Below are 19,002 nucleotides of genomic sequence, written 5' to 3'. Positions count from 1 at the left end.
TTGTGGGCTTGAAATAAGGAAAATTGGAACATCGTGGGCTTGAAATTAGAAAAATCGAACAGTCGGGCGCTTAAAATGAGGAAGATTGGAAAATTGCAAGCTCGAAATTAGGAAAATTGGGAAACTCGTAGAAATTGTGGACGAGTAAAGATTGGGCAACTCGTAGGAGCGAAGAATAAAGAAAGTTGGAAAATTGTAGGACACTTGGGAAAAGGAAAATTGGAATACAACTGCTGGATACTAGGAAAATGGGGAAATTCGAGAAAGTTGGAAAATTGAAAAAATGTAAAATTATGAAAATCGAGAAAAATGTGAAAGAAGAGTTGGATATTCTGAAAATATGAAAAAGGGGGGGCCAGACAATGACGGATGCAAAGTGTTGAGAAATATCCCTAAACAGGGGCACGAGATGAATGGACGAGATCATTGAATAGGGATGACCCTGGTTAGAGATCTGGATGCGGTGCAGATATCGACATTGTATTCATCGATACGAATCCCTGAGAACGATTTCGTCGCGATGAAGCCTGTCGATACGTAGTCGAGAATCTTGCAGGAACACGATACTCATCGCCTCCCAAGATGCGTCGAGCCATTAGCTCCGGTCGCTATCAATGTCCGCGGTCCAGTAGTTTAGATGACGTCCCTTTGCGGTGCCAGGACCTGTCAGTCAAGAGATGGACGATGACTGACGGTTTCCCTTAACTAATACACGTTTCAGCAATTTGCACGTCCCTCGTGACAATGTTGTGTTAAATTTTCTCTACGATTACGTTCGTACGATTAACATCAACCATTGGATATCGTAAGTTGACCACTCGTTTCGCTGGACAGTTGCTCGCACCGGTCGTACGAAGGTTACTTTTCCTAAAAATAATTCGATCTCGTAAAAATAAATTTTCGTCGCGTCCCCGCGAAACGTTCGAAGTAAATGTTTCCGGGCTGCGTCGATGGTAATTTTCGCTCGATTTTCTCATCGATCTTGAGCAAGCGCGACGGTTTTTTTCTAATAGCTTCGAAAGACGGTGACATTTTTCATTTTCTCGTCTAGTTGATGATTCTGTCGGGGCAACACACGTCAAGGTACTACTATGCACGGTAGCTGCTCGATATCCAGTCATGGGAAAATTAACCTGTCAGCTCACCCATTAATATGCATGTGTCCCGTTAGGTAACAGGCAAGATGGCGCACTGCAACATCCGTTACTTAAGAGTACCTCGCACTTTGGGGGTGTACACCAATTAAATTGGATCCACTGTAAGTAAGCAAAGCCTTAAAATTGCGGTGGCCTCACGTACTACGAGTAGAATGTTTCCGAAGTGATTGACTCGTTCCACTTGCATCTCGAACGTGCACCTTAATAACGTTATCGAAAGTTAAAGTCCGGGGCGAACGTTATTCTAACCCTTTGGTACGAATTTTTATTCGGTTCGTTATCTGTTATTGTTACGAACGAGGCAATAAGAATAAACAAAGATTCACCGTTCGAGAGATTACAAAGAGGCACGTCTTTCAGTTTCGTGGATTTAATTGGACGAATTGCTTTTACTCCAATTTGAATGTAAACACCGAGCGAAAATTTTTTTAATTATATCGTTATCGTGCCAGTTAATCCGCCAGGATTCATGGTACACGATTCTTTTAATTTCTGTTAGTAACTCGCATTTTTTTCCCTCAGCCACGATACGCGGTGTGTTAAGTTCTACGTACAAATTAATGTGTTCCTTTGTATGCATTGTTACTATACGTGCCGCACAGACACAGAAAAGGAAGCCGTAACATTTCACAACTAGCTTTCGTGTCGTGCATTATCTTGATAACCTACATGACACGGTGAAATGCGACCGAGTCCACGTATGAACGATGTAATGCCAGCTATTATTACGCATACTTCAAACTCCTCTTATTCCTTTACGATAACGCGGGACACGAGACATAGAATTTACAAAATTGCAACGTATCGTCAATTTCGTGTTGTTTCTCCTGTACGATCGTCGAAACGGTATCGTATATAAATTCTGACCTAAAGCGATGACTAAAGCTGTCGAACGTTAATATCTGCACGTTCTAATTCTACTCGTCACTGTTTTCGATACTTTCGGATATCGAGCAGCGAAAACCACGAAGTTCGATCAAACACGTTCTAATTCTACTTGTCACTGTTATTGTCGCTTTAAATATCAACTACTGAGAAGTATATATATATACACATATATTGAATTGAAACGATATAAACGCCATCGCTGTCTGTCTAGCCATGTCCTCATTTTACTCGTCGCTATCCATATCACTTTCGATCAATAAACGTTGCCACGACTATGTTAACGTTACTCCGTATTTTTTTTGTTTTTTTTTTTTGTTTGTTTTCTCCATTGTTTTCAAAAACAAAGCTTCTCGTCGAATAAATATTTAATAAATATCCAGGGCAACATTTTTCCGCGCCGTTGGGATTCAAAAACATAACCCCTATTGGACAGTTTTATTACTCGTATTCTACTTCGATAACAACAAAATGTTATCATTAATACTCGCGACCGTTGTGCATTCACCCGTACATAAACTTAAGAATTTAACTGCATTATTCCGGAAACCCGTCGAAAATATTAATAATAATGGTCTACTATTTCGAGAGGGAATGCAACCGCAAAAGAATAGTCCAGGATAGTTGAGCAACTTTCGTACAACGATTCAGCGACGTTTCGTTCGGTGCTCTTTGAATAAATATTAGAGTTTGAATTACAGAGCGCAATACCTCACGAGCTCGTTTTCGCTCGAGTGACGCGTTACTCGTCTCCGATTTAAAATGATTTATTTGAACGAAAAACCTGTTTGCAAATTTTGTTGTTTCGCGAGGGTTAATTTTTCCTTGGAAATTTCTCGGTAACATTCGCTCGGTGGTGCGCTGATTGACTTATCAACCGTGACAGTTTCCAGCATTCGCGTTTCTACTCTTCGAGAAAGCGACGACGCCTTTCCGGCTGAGCTTGCAAGCGAAACAGGAAGAAGACGGGGACAGGGAGGAAGGGGGCAGGGGGATAAGGGGAACACGGTGGAAGCTTACGTTCGCTGGTAATATTCATAAGTTGCAAGCGGCTTTGCCGTTCTCTGCTCGGCGTGGCCACTCGCGCGAATGTTTATGCGGTCGATATTTAAATTAACCGGGCACTCGAACAAGTTTTTCCTCTTTGTCCGCGGTTATAAATACAATCTCCAGCGTGAATATTCGCGGTTCCGTGGCCCGTTAAGCGTTCGTTTCGCGTTACCGTGCCCATTCTCCGGCCGTGACTCGCGGAAAAGAATCGTCCGCGGAAACCGCCGCTGGAAGATCACCGCTTTCGTTACGTACGGGAAACGAGCGAGTGTGAAACGATCTTATTACCATAAACGAAATGGAATCAAATTTTTCGTCACCGGCTCGTACGACCAACGATCGATACGAATACGATTACGATTATATAACGAATGCAATTGAGCACCCATCGGAAACAATACGTAACATTCGTGTGAAATACGATGAAATATAATACGCGTGAAGAGGAGATACACAAAGAATGGAACGGTATTCGGATCTTCGAAAGTCGAATGGGAAGTATATTTGAATCGTCTTCGGATACAGTGTACAACGGATAATAATAAGGAGAGGAAAATTTAGGACGAAGAATATGTTACGATCGATCGAAAGAGGCATATACGCGACAAAGTACTCGGTTGTGAAATTAACGTCGAGCGATGAACCTTGTTAAACATCTGACCGGGTAAGAAAGAATTTCCACGGGGTTCGTTCAAAAATTTGTTTTACATTTTTGTAAAGTTTGAAACTTTGGAAACATAATTGGAAAGTGTTACGGTCGAATACGAAAAAATTGGCAAAGTTACAAGACTTTCCAGGGAACTCTTTGCATACTCTAACATTGCGCGCCAAAACTTTTAAGCCGTTTCCCTCGGAACAACATTTTTCAACGATCGTGACGTAATATCTCCGAAATAAATGAACCGATTCACTCGAAATTACGCACAAGTGCCACGCGAATGTTTCTGTATCTTTTATACAACAATCGACTCGATGTATACAATATAATAACGGAACGAATCGTCTTTCAAACTTTTCTGACCACATACGGGGTAATTGTACTTGTCTGACCACACACGGGGTAATTCTACTTGTCTGACCACCTAGGGTGATACTACTTGTCCGACCACATACGGGGTATACCACTTGCCTGATCATAGGCGAGGGTTATACTACTTGTCTGACCCTAGGCAGGGGTTACACTCCCTGAAACTTTTCCCAATTTTTGGGTGTCCCGATCATCGCCGGTCGATTTAATTTCCCATAACACGCAAACGGTTTCAGGAACCTGGACGCTTGTTTTTTTTTTCGTTCGAAAGTAGAGACTCGGGAGCTTCTAATGGAACAAGTCGTCATCCTAACGGCCGTCCCGGCTTCGTCTTACAGACCGGCGAACTTTCCCGAAGATTTTTCACGCCATTTGCCACGAAGACCACGAAGACCACGAAGACCACGAAGACCACGAAGACCACGAAGACGTACGGAAGTTCGCGTATAATCCGTCGAGGGAACGGTGGTGTGCATCGGGTGCGATCCGTCAACAGGCTCGAAGAGTCCGTGCCGTGACAATCGATGCGGTAGCAGGCCGCATGCGGCGTTCCGCGCGCGTCACGGCCGTGTTTCAGTGTACGCGGAGTGGGTCTCGCGTTCACAGGTACGCAGCGTCTGGCTGCTGCGCTGGCAGCTATACGTCATTCCGCAGTACGGTAATGGGCCAGCCGAACGTTATAGAGCAATATCGATCCCGTCGTTTCCTCCACATCTTCCGTCCTCCCGCCTCCTCCTGTTTAAAAGTGCCCGCAGGCGTCTCGCGATAGAGCCCCGAACTTTTTCCAACAATCGCCTTTCTTCTGTCCGCGTCGTTAACTCGACGCTGTTTCCCACCTTGTCCCCTTTTCTACGTTTCACCCCTAGCGTCACACCCCCTGCAAACTCCACTCGTTGTTCGTATTCCTCGTTGCAATAACAGAAGGAACTTTGTTTCGGTTCTCTGCGATTCGTTTGGGTCCGAAAGCTCCTCATTGTGTTCTCAAATCCCCTTCGAGAAGCCGGTCTACCTTCGCCAGCGATTAATTCCAGAATGGTTCGACATTTTTCGAACTTGGTCGTACCTTACTCGCTCGGAGAATACGAACGAGAGAACGAAAGGTGATAGTCACGGGGACGGTTCGTTTGTTTTTATTTTTTCCTTTCTTTTGAAGTAAGTAAGAGAGATATTGTAGATATTCTTCGAATTTCTCGGAAATGTGTGTGCGCGCTTAGTTACGGGTGCTGGGAAGTTTGAACAACGTGAGTAGAGTTCCTTGAAGTTGGAGATACGATGAAGTAGAATCAGCGGGAAAATAGTCAGACACGTTCGGCTTCGTGTATGGTAATTCTATTTGTCTCGTTGTTTTTCACTTCGAAATACTTACACAGCACTGTGAATAACTCTTCTTGAGAAAGGTGTGCAATAATATCAAGCAAAGCGTGGCATTGTATTTTAATGCCAATTGTAACTTTACTATTTTCGAGTTTACGGCGCTTGGATTCATAGCGACAGAAACAGGAATTCTTGAGAAATTTTCCATTAAGTTTTAGTGTCCAGGCGGTAGTCGTAGTTCCACTTTTTATCGTTTCACAGTTTTCGAGATACCGAGAATTTTGGCAACGTAAATAGGGACTCTTGAGAAATTCTCCATCGAGTAGAAGCAGCCAGACACTAGTCAGACACGTGTGTCTCGATGCATAGCTCAGACCGGTCGTAGAAAAAGCCGGAGAATTGCGGTTCGGCTGTACGATTTCAATTCAGAGGACTGTTACGAAACTCTTGAGGGTGCTCCGGCATTTTGAAAATCCGGTAAAACCCGACTCCGTGCGCTACACGAGCACGCTGGATCGTTTCGCGTGCCCGAATCTCGGGAAAACTCGTCCCGACTCTGAAGTTGATCATTGACCGGATGTGTCTGAACTCGGTGGACGCCACGGCACGTTCGTTTACATGCACGCGAATTATATCGATCGTGTATCGCGACGTGTGTCCACGTGCTCGATAATTCACACCGCTAGAAATTCATTCTCCACGCTGGTATTCCATGACACACTTACAACGATCAGATCTGACAATTACAATTAATAATAATCGACGCATCGTCGCATATTTTACGATACGAAAACTCCTAACGTTACGTTTCCTAACACGCTCACAATTATTACTCTAATAATGAAATGAAATATGATTCTCTTAGAGTGTACAAACATTTTATTAAACTACGTATTCTCCATTTTGGAAAACGAAACGACTTTCCGAACAACCCAATATACTCAATATTTACAAGTGGTAACTTAAAAAGAATTCTCGAAAGGACTCCTCTCCCCATAAACGAAAGGAACATTTACCGAGTTAATATTCACCGAGTACCGATCCAATTAAAGTAAACTACTCTGAAAGGATCTCTGTACTGTTGCATCACACTCGCGAAATTCTATATCGAAAAAATATATATATATATATAAGCTGTGCGTAAAGTAGAACTAATCGCGCGTATTCCGCGGACCGATTCGCGCTAACCTTAGCAACGTCAACCAATACGGAGCCCACTCGTCTCGAACAATTCCCTCGGCGAAGGGTTAATCGAGGGAAGCGAAACTGGGCCGATAACATCGATTCCGCGGCCCTCATGTTTTATTGAATACGCTCGTTGGCCGCGGCGCGAGTGCTCTCCACTTGAGTCGGCCCTCGACCAAGAAAGAAATCGTTTCGTCGCCGACGACGCGAGGGGATACCTCTCACCGGTCAGAAAGCAAGCCGTGGAACGACCTCGTTAGGGGAACGATTCGATACGCGCGCGTCTTTACCGTGGCCTAGAGCACCCAGGAAGTTTCAATGGCGGGAATTTTTACCCGCGTACCAACCCCATTCCCCCCAGAGAAACCTCGAACACCTATGAAAAAAGACTCGTACGCCCCTCTTACTCGCGAACGCGCGTAGTGTACGCGTTTTGAGGTGTACGATGCCAAGTATTGTAATTTCTACGGGTATATTGTAATAATTTTATTATATCCAGTACGGTGTGCATCGTTTGAATTTACCGCGTGGCTTTAACAAGCACGTCATTAAACGTAAGACAATGTAATATTGTCGAATCGTAAAATAGTAATTTGATCGGGGTCGCTAATGGACAGATGTTCCAGTTACTCGGTTTCGTTAATTTTCACATGCCGGCTGTACACGTTTCGGGAGAAATACAAATATCCACCCGGGTTCGTTTATGGAAAAAAAAGAAAGAAACGGGGGGAAAAAAAAGGTATAAATCTCGCGGTCCAATTAATCGTATTTTTTTCCCCTCTCTCACTAATTATACGAATAATTTAAATTTCCGCCTTGGCTCGGCGTGCAATACCAATAAGAGTACATCGCGGCCGGGCACATCGATGTCGAGATTATTCGACGACGTGCCGATTCCACCGTGCTCCGTTATATTTTTATACGTTTACGTGCGACGATTACTTTACTCTACTCACTTCACGAATAATTAATCAAATTGAACTTCGTCGCGATAATCAACGAAATGATAAATATAAAAGTGGGTGATTAATGGTACGGAGCTCGTGGAAAACGGGGCTCGAGTTACGCGATAACGATCGCGATGTGTATTGACTAACCGGGTACGGTGTATTGAATAACTTGTAATACGAGGGGAAAGAAAATACGGGTTGGAAATCAATCGAGTAGTTTCTATTCACTTACTCGAACGACATTTCGAACTGTTGTCTAGGCGTTGGGACAAATCGCCGGGGCTCGGTCTACCTTCGCGGGACAGGGTCTCTCAGGTTACGACCGAAATCGCAAACTTTCCGCTGATTTCCCTCAATTTTATTGGAAGAACAGCAATTCGCTCGATCGAATTTTCGAGAAACCGTACGAACGAACTCGCGGCAAACTCTACCCGTTCTCGACCACTGAATTTCAATGGAAGTCGGCAACAAATTTTCAACTCGATCGAAAAGTTGGACGACACTGGAGCTTATTGTACAAGCACTGCCAAATCATTCGCGCTATCTCGCGAATCGTACTTAACTATCTCCGTGTCGTCTCTAAAACGGTTAGGTGCGTTAGGGTAAGCGAGCCACTGTTTTCCACGATTCGAACATCGAAGCTTGTGCGAGTAGAATCGACTCTGAGAAAATTCCTTTGTCGTTTCAAAATATTCTCAAGGTTTACATTTCTTTTTTTAAACGCTTCTTTTGGAACAAAAATTGGTCCTCTCGAGTTGTTTCCATCCGTGTGAATCTTACGGACAGAATTTTGTACGCAAAGTACGTTTCTGGACAAATTAAATGCTTCTTAAGTGCACCATAGATTGCAAATATTACGGCAAAAATACAAAAATTTACAAATACGTAATAATAGCCGTAATTAAGGAGATACGCGTTAATTGGACCCAGGTACAATCTAGACTCTTGTCTCTTCGGCTTCGCTCGGCCGCCTAAAAACAAATCCTTATCACTGAATCGGGTAATACGGAGGACAGAGCAACCCACAGCCTTTCTTCGCCTTTATCTCCCTCTCACCCTTCTCTCTCTTCCTCTCCACCCTTGGAGACAATCGCATATACCCATCCAACATGTATAAAATATACAAAAGAATCTCCACCGAGCGGATTGTTACCTTCTATCTCACCATAGACTGCACGCAACCATATCGCTGCATATTCAACACGTCCCTTGACTCTCCCCTCGTCACGTCTGGGTCTTTTCGGACCCAGAGAGACATTTCCATCGCTCAATTATACCATCGGTACGACTTTCCGCATAAATAAAAAAAAGCACGATAAAAAAGAAACCAGAATCTATTTTCGAAATATTATTTCGAGGAAAGTCTAGTTACGGGTCCATTCGGACCCACGCGCGGTCTCTCCCTTGGCCACTCGGGCCATTACGTTCCAAAGAGCACCGATGGACTCGCGCTTCTCGGTACATTTTCAACTCGAACGTTCTTCCACATAAATAAAGATCGTTTCGTTGGAGTTAACGGAGAACACGGAACAATAATTAACATTCCCGGTTCGAAATCGGATCGAATCGTTCGAGTAATTTCGCGCGAACAAACACACGAACGCGGGTTCCAGACGGCAACGAGTGCTCGCGGAGGTTCGAGCGCACGATTGAGGGAAACGAGGGGTCGAGAGGGGTGGCCAGGGGCCAGGGGCCAGGGGGCGGTACCCTTTGGCAGATCGCAGCTGATACCGATTCTGTTTGGTCTGCCGCGTGATAGAGAGTTCCTAACCGCGGGCATTATCCGTTCGGATCCACAGTGCCGCGTAGATTAAATTCGACGGATCAGATCCCATCAGAGAACGGTCGGTTAAAGGAGGAGGCGAGGGACGGTGCAGGGGGGTGGGGGGTTAGTTACTCGGGGGTTGGGATGTGATTTCGAACGGTCGTTCGGGCAACGTTACCGTCTCGCGGAGGCATTTTAGTAATTGCGACCGAATGCCACGGATACTTTCGCGAACGTAAGTTTCGCCGAGAGCTCTTGATAAATTCCGTGGCTCCCGGAGCCAGAACCCGGGGGCAAGATTAACCGAACCGGATTTATCGGAACCTTTTCGGCGAAGACTTTCGGCCTCGATCGGCCTGTGATTAATTGTTTACCGGTGGCCAGCGATATTGCTCGCAATCTGCCGCGAAATACGATACCGGGAACATTTTTATACCCGATGTTTCGTTTGTCGTATCGAACGTGTCTGTAACATTTATTTTACACGATTTTTCCCGCGAGTGGTATCGAAAAGGTTGATTTCGAAGTGCGTGTATATTTGGGTACATTTTGAAAGGTTGTAGGAATTTTCTCGAGCGTATTCTATGGGAGTATCGTTTGTAAGAAATAGAAGGTATCGTGGGTGAACGAGGTTACAGTTTGATGGGAAATAAGAGGGATTAAACATCGAAAGATTCGTGTGTTTATTAAGGGGTTTGTTCTCCTCTTGGTGCACGATTGATGCAATGAAATAATCCGAGAGGAAAATGTCGCAATGTAAGGTGAAATGATGTCGAATAAAATAATGTAAAGTAACTTGTTGCTTCACCGGAACAGTGGAAGGAAAATTTTAACAGATATCGAGATCGTTTTAATTTCGATGAAATGTACAGGATGCGTTTTGAGGTTGTGTGTTATAGTTTATGGGAACGCGAAAGAAAAATTTCATTCTCCGATCGAAAATGACCGGTTACGTCCCCTCGAGATCTCGGTTATTCTCGAAGGTGCGAAATAATGTATCGGGGGAGACAAATTGTTCGCTTCGAAGGGACAGATATTATGATCGACGATCTTTTTTACTCGAGGACACATTTTCCCCCCCTGTATTCGAGATCGTTGATATTATTTTCCATAGCGGGGACATATTTTTATTGCCAGATTGCTGTAACCGACGGGAAGACGAATTTAACTCTACGGAACAGGTTTACGCGAAATCGAGCCGGAATGAAAAAAAAAAACGAATCGTATTTCGAAGTAAATACGAAAATCGACAGCGAAGAGATGTTTAACAGCGCGGGAAATTCTCGGGCGTTAATATCGAATACTCGTCGTACCTTGTACGTTCCGTGTACTTTTATTTATTGCTTCCTGATGGTCTTAAGCGACGCCCGCTGGCCTCAAATTGTCGCGTAGCGAACGTGCAGGATACTTTTTTCAAGCCATTCGTCGAGGTGGCATGCTTTCAGAACAGCCGGCGCATTAAGATTAAATCAATACTTGTTCCAGCTGCGCATAAATCATGAAAAACGATATAAAAACCGACTCGTGATAAGGCGCGACTCTTTAGGCGTACCGTGCACGCATTCAACTCCAGAACCGAGAAATTAAAAAGAAAAGATGTATGACCAGCCGCGATAGGAGCTCGTAATAAATGAACCAGTCGGACAGATACGGCCGATTTGTAAGAATATTACCGTACATTTTCAATTAACCACGCTGAACGTTTCTGTCCGATGTGTACTCCGGGGAGAAAGAATAAATTTCGATATACAGATCCAACGAATGGAAATTTATTACGTACAAATCGTACCATTGTGCAAATACAACGAAAGACTAACAAAAAGTCTTCCAAACAAGAAATATACAAAAAGAATACACAAGACACACAACGTTCCCTTCTAAATCTTCCAAAATAATACCCAATACTCTTCCAATTCTTCCACGAAGAATACTCGTCCTTCCACTCTAATTGGTAACCGAAAAAGGGACAAAAGTTCACAACATTTCGTTACAAATCTCCCACGAGAAACACACAATATTCCATTCTAACTCCCGAACGATCCCCTCTCGTACGTGGAGGAGGATTTCCATTGGGGAAAAAAAGAAAAAGGAAAAAATTGAAGGAAAAAAAGCAAATGAGAAATTTAAATGAAAAAAACGCGTTTAAAATTCTGAAGCAAAATCTGTCGGGGAATCGTGGACGAAACGAACGCTAGAGCTCGCTTTTTCCATTAAAACGATCCCCCCGCGGTGAGAATTACCGTCATTCATCGGCTGCCAGGGACGCTGATGCCATCGGCGCAAATTACGCGGCGCATTTTACGACACAAATGGCGGCGTTGCGTGGCATTTGCCGGCCGCGGTCCTCATTAGACGAGCTTTCCGCTCGTAATGCCTCTCAACGCTCCGCGGGTCTGGACGACTTTTCTGGTACACGTGACGCGGGAAACGATTAAGCTCGGCGCAGCTCGTCGCGCGAGGTGTCGTCCTCTTTAAACGGCGACAGACACGCTCCCGCGGATAACTTCCACGAGAATAGAAACCACCAGGGAACTAGGTGGGATCAAGAGCGGCGACACCTCGTTAGAACGCGAGGAAACCGGGTCATCTTTCTTGCTCGATGGAGACCATCCGTGTCCTTAACCCTTTACTCGCGACCGCTCCTAAACACCTAATCCGGTAGATTACGTTCGAAATCGACACGGTTCAGAAGTATGGTGAAAAGAATAGATTTCTTCGTTACTTCTTTCGGTTTAGAGGAAGTAATCGATTGTTACGAAAGAAGAGGTGTTATAGGTTTTGGACATTTCTGGATTTTCGGTACTGGTGGTAATGTAGTTTGCATTAAAATAAAATGTAGTTTTATTTGACACTAGAACTACTCTTGGTGAACGTATGTGTAAGTTTGAAGTTAGACGGGGAAAGGACAAATTAATTTACGAGTAAAATTAGCTGTCTACTTTGATAATTGTCCATGAATATTGTAGGCAAAGTTGATAATTGAGTAATTTTAAGAAGAAGTTTGAAACAAATCGAATTTGGTAGTTGTAGTGTTAAAAATAGTTCTATTTAAGAATACTCCCATTTAAAAATAACCATTTTTAAAAAAAGTATCTTTGAAAAATAGTCCTGTTGAAAAGTAATTCTATTTAAGAATAACCCTAAAAAGACTGATGACCGTGAAACCTTCCAAAATACGACTTAGAGATCTTGTCAAATTAAAAAATTAAGAATCTCTGCAATTTCGACACAATTCATCCCTGGATAAAATCCAGCGAACCCCTCGAAACGTCCACGTTGATATTCTTCCGTAATATTTAATCCCTGAACATCGTACCGGATTTCCACGTAAACAAGATACAACTCGGTATCGAATTAATTCAGATTCGAAGACGAGATTGAACTTAATTCCGGCCCAATGGTACGAAGTCGCGTGTAACCGGGTGTAGTTCTCCAGATGCAATAAATTACCATGGAATCAGCTGGCCTAACTCCCATTGACAGTTTCCAGCTGTAGTGAATTATCGTTCGGTCGGGTTAACGATAAGCTCGAACCCTCGGGCAGATTACTTTGTTGCTTTGCCTTCCTCCTCTCCTCCGCCCCTCGAAGATCGATCTGTCTTCTATACGCTGAAACACCTACCCCTCCCTCCTCCCAACCCCGGACCAGTTTCCGCTCACGCGATCGTCGCGAAGGAAGGAGCTGAGAAATGATTTTCAACGGGGTTTGGTTATTAATTTTCCTCGAGCGATACGCCTGCGTTGAGCTCGAAAGAAATTTATGCACACTGTGATTGGCGTTTGCAGGCAACCATGAACCATGAGGGATGGGGTGAAGACTTTGGGCGGAATAATTTCAATTCTTTTCACCTTGATGGAGAAAAATCACCCTTGATTTCTCGAGAATCTGCAGCCCGCGTTGAAATAGAGAAAAAAGAAAATTGAACGATGAGACAGGAACAAAAGATAAACAATGTGAGCGAATAATATACTACGACGAACAAAGCAGAAAGGGAAATCCTTGTGGTTTCGTGTGATATTGTGTTTATATTAATATTTCTAATTAACAACGATATATCGTGTATATTAATATTTGTAATTAACAACAATATATCGTGTATATTAATATTTGTAATTAACAACAATATATCGTGTACATTAATATTTGTAATTAACAACGAGAAAGTGGTAAATCGACGACTCGCGTCGAGGAAAAGCTTCTCGAACGAAACCACAAGTATTTTCAACTCGGTGAGTATAATTCCTGTTTATCCGTTCGTCGCAAGCACAATCTTCACGTGTATTATTCGTTTGAAATATCTTCTCGCTAAGTGTTCTTATTTTCAAGTAGCTCGTATTTCTCGCGAGCGGAGCAAATTTCCCAAATAATATTCCCCGAAATGTATTCGGGACTACTTTTTATTATTACCGCGCCGCGATCGTTGAAAATTGAAGTCATTCTCCCAAAGCGAGGGGGTTGAAACTTCAAACAAATCGTCCCCCGCAGAAATCTCATCGCGAGCGTGCCCGTATTAAGGGGATGAAAACCGCCGCTTGCGAGTAAACAATATAATTTCAAGGGGACATCCAGCACGGTCCTCTCAACAGGGTGGAAAGCGCTTAAAGGGAACCCTTTTGCATTTTTGTCGCCGAAACCCCTTTGTCGAGGAATCCGAGCAAAGTATCTGGCGTTCGGAACGTCTGTCGGAAGCCAGGCGACAGTTTTTGTGGCTCGTCATCGTCCGTCGTTCCACCCCTGGTTCTATTCACCCCTCGTTTACATCTAACGCTTTAATCTTGAATATTCCGCCAGTTATTTCTAGACGTGGCTGTTAAAAGGGTTAGCGTGACCCAACGTTAATTATTCCAAGGGCCAGCGCACGACAGAAATAAAATACCCGCCGTCCTGTCCCCGACACGCTCGAAGAGGGGTGAATTACCTGTAACTCGATTAAAGAGACCGGTCCAACCCCTCCCAGTTCGGCTGGGAAAATTTCTTTTGACCAGCCCCTCTTCGAGACCGTGTCTCGCCATTTTTCGCGTATATTTGCTTTGACGATCGCGCCGCGTCTTCGCGCTCTCGATGTTCAAACGAGCCCCTTTGCTTCGAATCGGGGGGAGAATAACCACCCAACCCCCTTTACAAGTACGCCTGGGTACTTATTTTAAAAGAATCCGCGACTCGAAGGGCGACTCGAGGGAAACTTTCGCTCGAGGGGTGGAATTTTCTGGATTTTTGCGTTTGGGGGTGCTCCGCGTGGAAATCGGTGTACGATCGTCGGTGAAAAATATTAAGCGAGGTGTCGACGAGGATTTCCTCTTTTTTTACACGGAATCGAACGAGACTCGAGATATTCGAGCACCGTGACCCCTGGGACATCGGGACAGAATTTCTGTCCCGGAGTAATGGAATCTAGGGATTCTCGGTGTCTTATCGTAGGGGATTTATTCGAGTATTCGGAGCGTTTAAATATTTTTTTCCGCTGAAAGGAAAGTGTAAGGTATAATCGACTCTGGAAAAATCGAGCCGAGGCTCGTCTTGTTTAAATACAAAGCAATTCTCGTTCATGAAGGGGTTAAAATAATACGAGGAAGATACACTCCCATAGGTGTTAAACTCCTGGTAATTTACTGTTACATATGGTTCAAGTATATAATAGAAAAGGTCTTAAGGTATGTTGAAAATATGCTATATTTAAAGTAAATTTCTTGGTAAAAGCAATCTAAATCAACCACTTCGATTGGTAATAATAAATCTAGTTATTTGTCTCTTTTTTCTATGCTGAAAAATTTAAAGTATATTTCTTCGCAAAAGCAACTTAAACCGGTCGCTTTGGTAAATCTAGCGTTAAACCGTCTTTATTATAATAAATCTAGGGTTAAACCATCTTTGTATCGTTAATTGCCTCTTTTCTCTATGCTGTAAAATTTAAAGTATACTTCTTCGCAAAAGCAATTTAAACCAGTCACTTTGGTAAATCTATCGTTGAAGGGTCCTTCCACTAATCGTTGTCTCTGTTTCTAATTCTCAAAGGGAGGGAAATTAGCGAAAGTTGATGAGGAACGAAAACGTGAATGTCACTCACTGTCTGGCACCGCGTGGCTGGTCATCAGGAAGTTGACACAGGCGGCACCAGTCCCATGACCGACCAACGTCACGTTTCCTGGATCCCCACCGAAGTATCCGATGTTCTCCTGCACCCAGTGCAGCGCCGCGATCTGATCCATCAGGCCGTAATTCGCCGGTGACCGTAAGTGCGAATCCGTGTTAGCATTTAGAAAGCCTGTAATTAAAACAAGCCCGCTTATGGTCGTTGCGGCCGTCTGCGGCGCTATCGGCGCGGTCGTGTAACCGCGCCGAAATTACCGTGGACGCCGTCGAAATCAGGATTAATTCGAATCGTCGGATCAGCCGACGAATGCGCCCACGGATTACGTGCCACGGCTGTAAATTATTCTTTACGAGCTTCTTCGTACGTATCATCGGGGACAATTGTCCTCCTCCCTGTTGTTTCGAATCGGTACACGTGTATACAGAGTGGCGCGCACGAAACGGATCCGAACGATTCGAGAAACGCGAAAGAGGGTCCTGTAACGAATCAAAGGGAATCGTCGGTGTTAATGATTTCGTTCGATGTTATATCTGCCCGCGAATTATGGAATATTTCGGAACGAGTAGTCGGAGATAATTATTTTGTTTAAAATCGTTCCGGTGCGAATTGTGGAAGATTTTTTTAATAGGAATTGCCGGAGATAATAATTTCGTTCGGAATTATTTCTGCGCAAAATTATGGAAAATTCCGAAAGGAATCCCCCGGGATGATAATTATATTTAAAGTTATTTCTGCGCGAATTGTGAAATATTTCGAAAGGAATCGCCAGAGGTATTAATTTTATTCAACGCGTTATTTCGGCGGGAATTATGTAAAATTTAAAAAGGAATCGCCGGAGATGATAATTTTGTTCGAAATAATTGTTTCGTTCTTCGAGGAAAATATTATTTCGCGATACGTAACGGTCTAGGCGTTTGATGATAATTTTATTTTTTTGAAGATAATGGAACACGTTTCGCGCGGAAATTATGTGGTCTCGAGGGAGGTACAATGTGGCACCGTTAGTTTTTCGTTACTCTGTGGAATTGTCGGGGTCGTTCGAAGGTCGTAACTCTTTTCTAAATTGGAATTGTAAATTTTTGGAAAAATATATTTCCACCTGAAATTACAACCGGTGGTGTAATTACACTGTCTCGAGTGTGCGAACATTTTTTTCTTTCCACGTGAAATTGTCAAGGACGTTCAAAGGTCGTAATTTCTATCCTAATTTGGAGCTTACGCACTCTTTTATTTATTCCCCGATAGAAACATCCGGGATAAGTGTGATCAGCTACGATTCAAAGTCATTCAACGTCGACGTTCTTCTCGAAACCAAAGATCGAAGATTCGACCAATTTATTATTTACCACACAGAACTCTACCAAAATATGAACAAAATTCCCCCAGATCGATGCAACAGATTCGCGGGTGAGATATCGCAATTTTCCTCGAGCATCTTTTCTCGCCCGTAAACAAAGTCGAGAGTCAAAAGGTTTTCTCTCGTCGCGTAACAGTTTCTCGGTTCAATCTCCGCCGGAAGCGAAAATAAAACGCTACGTGAAAATGCAGCGTGTCGTCCTTGACCCGGCCAGTGGTATGAATTCACCCGCGTATCATATTCTTTCGAAACATCCTGTAAACACGGGCGTAAACGCGACTACCGGGAACTTCTTCCAGCTGAGAAGTGTGGGAACGATCCGAGATTTTTCGTTTCGCGAAGGAAACGAAGCGAGAGACACTTTCGACCGAGTAGCTGCGGCCCTTTCCGGTTCTCCGTGCTTCCGTCTGCCATAAATACTATTTCAATGGGCTGCATCGATTGATACCGATATCTCGCGCGGTGGAACGATATGCAAAATAGAACACGTCGATGCTACCAGCGAATAAATCGTCCGATTATTTGATCGGCGAATCCACCGTTCCCAGATTCATTGTCGTTTAATTGCACCCGATGGTTTCCAGAATTTTCCGCGATTTTTCTCCCCACCACCGACCAATGTCAATACTTTCGCAAATATTAACGAACGCGTTATTGGTGCGCTCGATGGTATTCCTCCCCGGTGCTCGAAAATGTTTCTTCGCACCTGATCGCGCATCGAACGATTTTCGACATTATTTTCCTCGAAATTTTCACATCGGTCTCCATTGATACGTTTTGGAAATTATTTTTTTGGAAATTTTCACGTTGGTCTCGATCGATACGTTTTCGAAATTATTTTTCTGGAAATTTTCACGTTAGTCTCGATCAAAACGTTTTCGAAATTATTTTTTTGGAAATTTTCACGTCAGTCTCGATCAATACGTTTTCGAAATTATTTTCCTGGAAATTTTCACGTCAATCTCCATCGATACGTTTTCGAAATTTTTTTCCAGGAAATTTTCACGTTAGTCTCGATCGATACGTTGCTCGAGGATGGAAATTATGTGTTTCTCTTCCTTGGAAACTAGCGATATTTTCTAAATTTAAATTTGACAAAATTTTTGGGCTGTTGATGAAGAACGGTTGTCGGATAATAAATGGGTGACATCATCGAGGAGATAAAAGGGTAAGGGTAATCGCGTAGCAAGAGAGGTAAATCTACCCCAAAGACGGGCTTACTGGACCCGGGAAAGGAAATTTATTTCTTCTGCGAACGAAAGTGTTGAATGTAGAAGAAACTTTGTTCCCTTTGCTCTGGGTATTTTAGCGAGTTTCTAAATCATAACAGATGGCCTGAAACGATCAGGCTTTAATCGTTTAGAATTTAATTCGGGTACAGTTATTGCGCGATGGATAAATATATTTTAAAGGTATTTTGCACGACTGATAAATGAAAAATATACGATTTGGTGAATTTGTGGAATTACCGGAAATTTATATGTATTTTTTTTACGTTTTAGTTTCTTTGGAAATATCGAGGAGTAAGAATTTCGTTGGGAGAAAATGCTATAATTTTTCTCGTAACAAAGGAAACAGAAAAGAAATTTTTACATCAGTGGCTTAGTAATTCTGCACCAGGGAATCTATTTATGTTCCACGGAGGGGGGAGGTAAGAAAATAATTAAATTATCTACTACGAGTTAAATGTAGGAACGAAGTCTTCGAACGTTCGAAAGATAAACGAAGAACTGTTGCAAAGCTAAAGATTCTAGGAACTTGAATTACGTGCTATAAGTAAAATATTGGAACGACGACTTGGAAAGTTAAACGAAGAAATTTTGCGAAATAGTTCGCAAGCGCCAAAAATTCTCAAAACGATCACAATTTTTTTTTGCACAAGAAAAATCAAACTTCTTAAATTACGTACGCATTGTTTATAAATAAAATACTGTAACGATCCGTTCGAAACGCGAATGAAAAAATCCAGCAAAATAATTACCGCCAAAGAACTTCTCAGAACGTCAATTATTTTTGCATCCCAAAAATTAAATTACACGTGTATTATAATAAAAATATTTGAACAGTCTCTTTGAAGGATAAACGAAACAAATCCTGTAAAATAATTACAGCTCAAGAACTTCTCAGAACGTCAATTATTTTTGCTTGCCAAAAATTAAATTACACGTGTATTATAATTAAAATATTTGAACAGTCTCTTTGAAGGATAAACGAAACAAA

At 42.9% G+C, this 19,002-nt stretch overlaps 1 protein-coding gene across 1 annotated transcript in view; it reads right to left on the bottom strand.

Annotated features, from left to right (window-relative positions):
• Nlg3 (Neuroligin 3) overlaps positions 1-19,002 on the bottom strand; it is a 438,180-nt gene that overhangs the window by 34,954 nt on the left and 384,224 nt on the right. The window contains exon 3 of the mRNA XM_076316451.1: positions 15,399-15,596. Coding sequence (XP_076172566.1) covers positions 15,399-15,596 — 198 coding nt within the window. The remainder of the gene's footprint in view (positions 1-15,398; positions 15,597-19,002) is intronic.

The sequence above is a fragment of the Ptiloglossa arizonensis genome, chromosome 7 (genome assembly GCF_051014685.1).
Source record: "Ptiloglossa arizonensis isolate GNS036 chromosome 7, iyPtiAriz1_principal, whole genome shotgun sequence".
Taxonomy (NCBI): domain Eukaryota; kingdom Metazoa; phylum Arthropoda; class Insecta; order Hymenoptera; family Colletidae; genus Ptiloglossa; species Ptiloglossa arizonensis.
The sequence above is the reverse complement of the archived record's forward strand: the minus strand, read 5'-3'. Positions and strand labels throughout refer to the sequence as shown.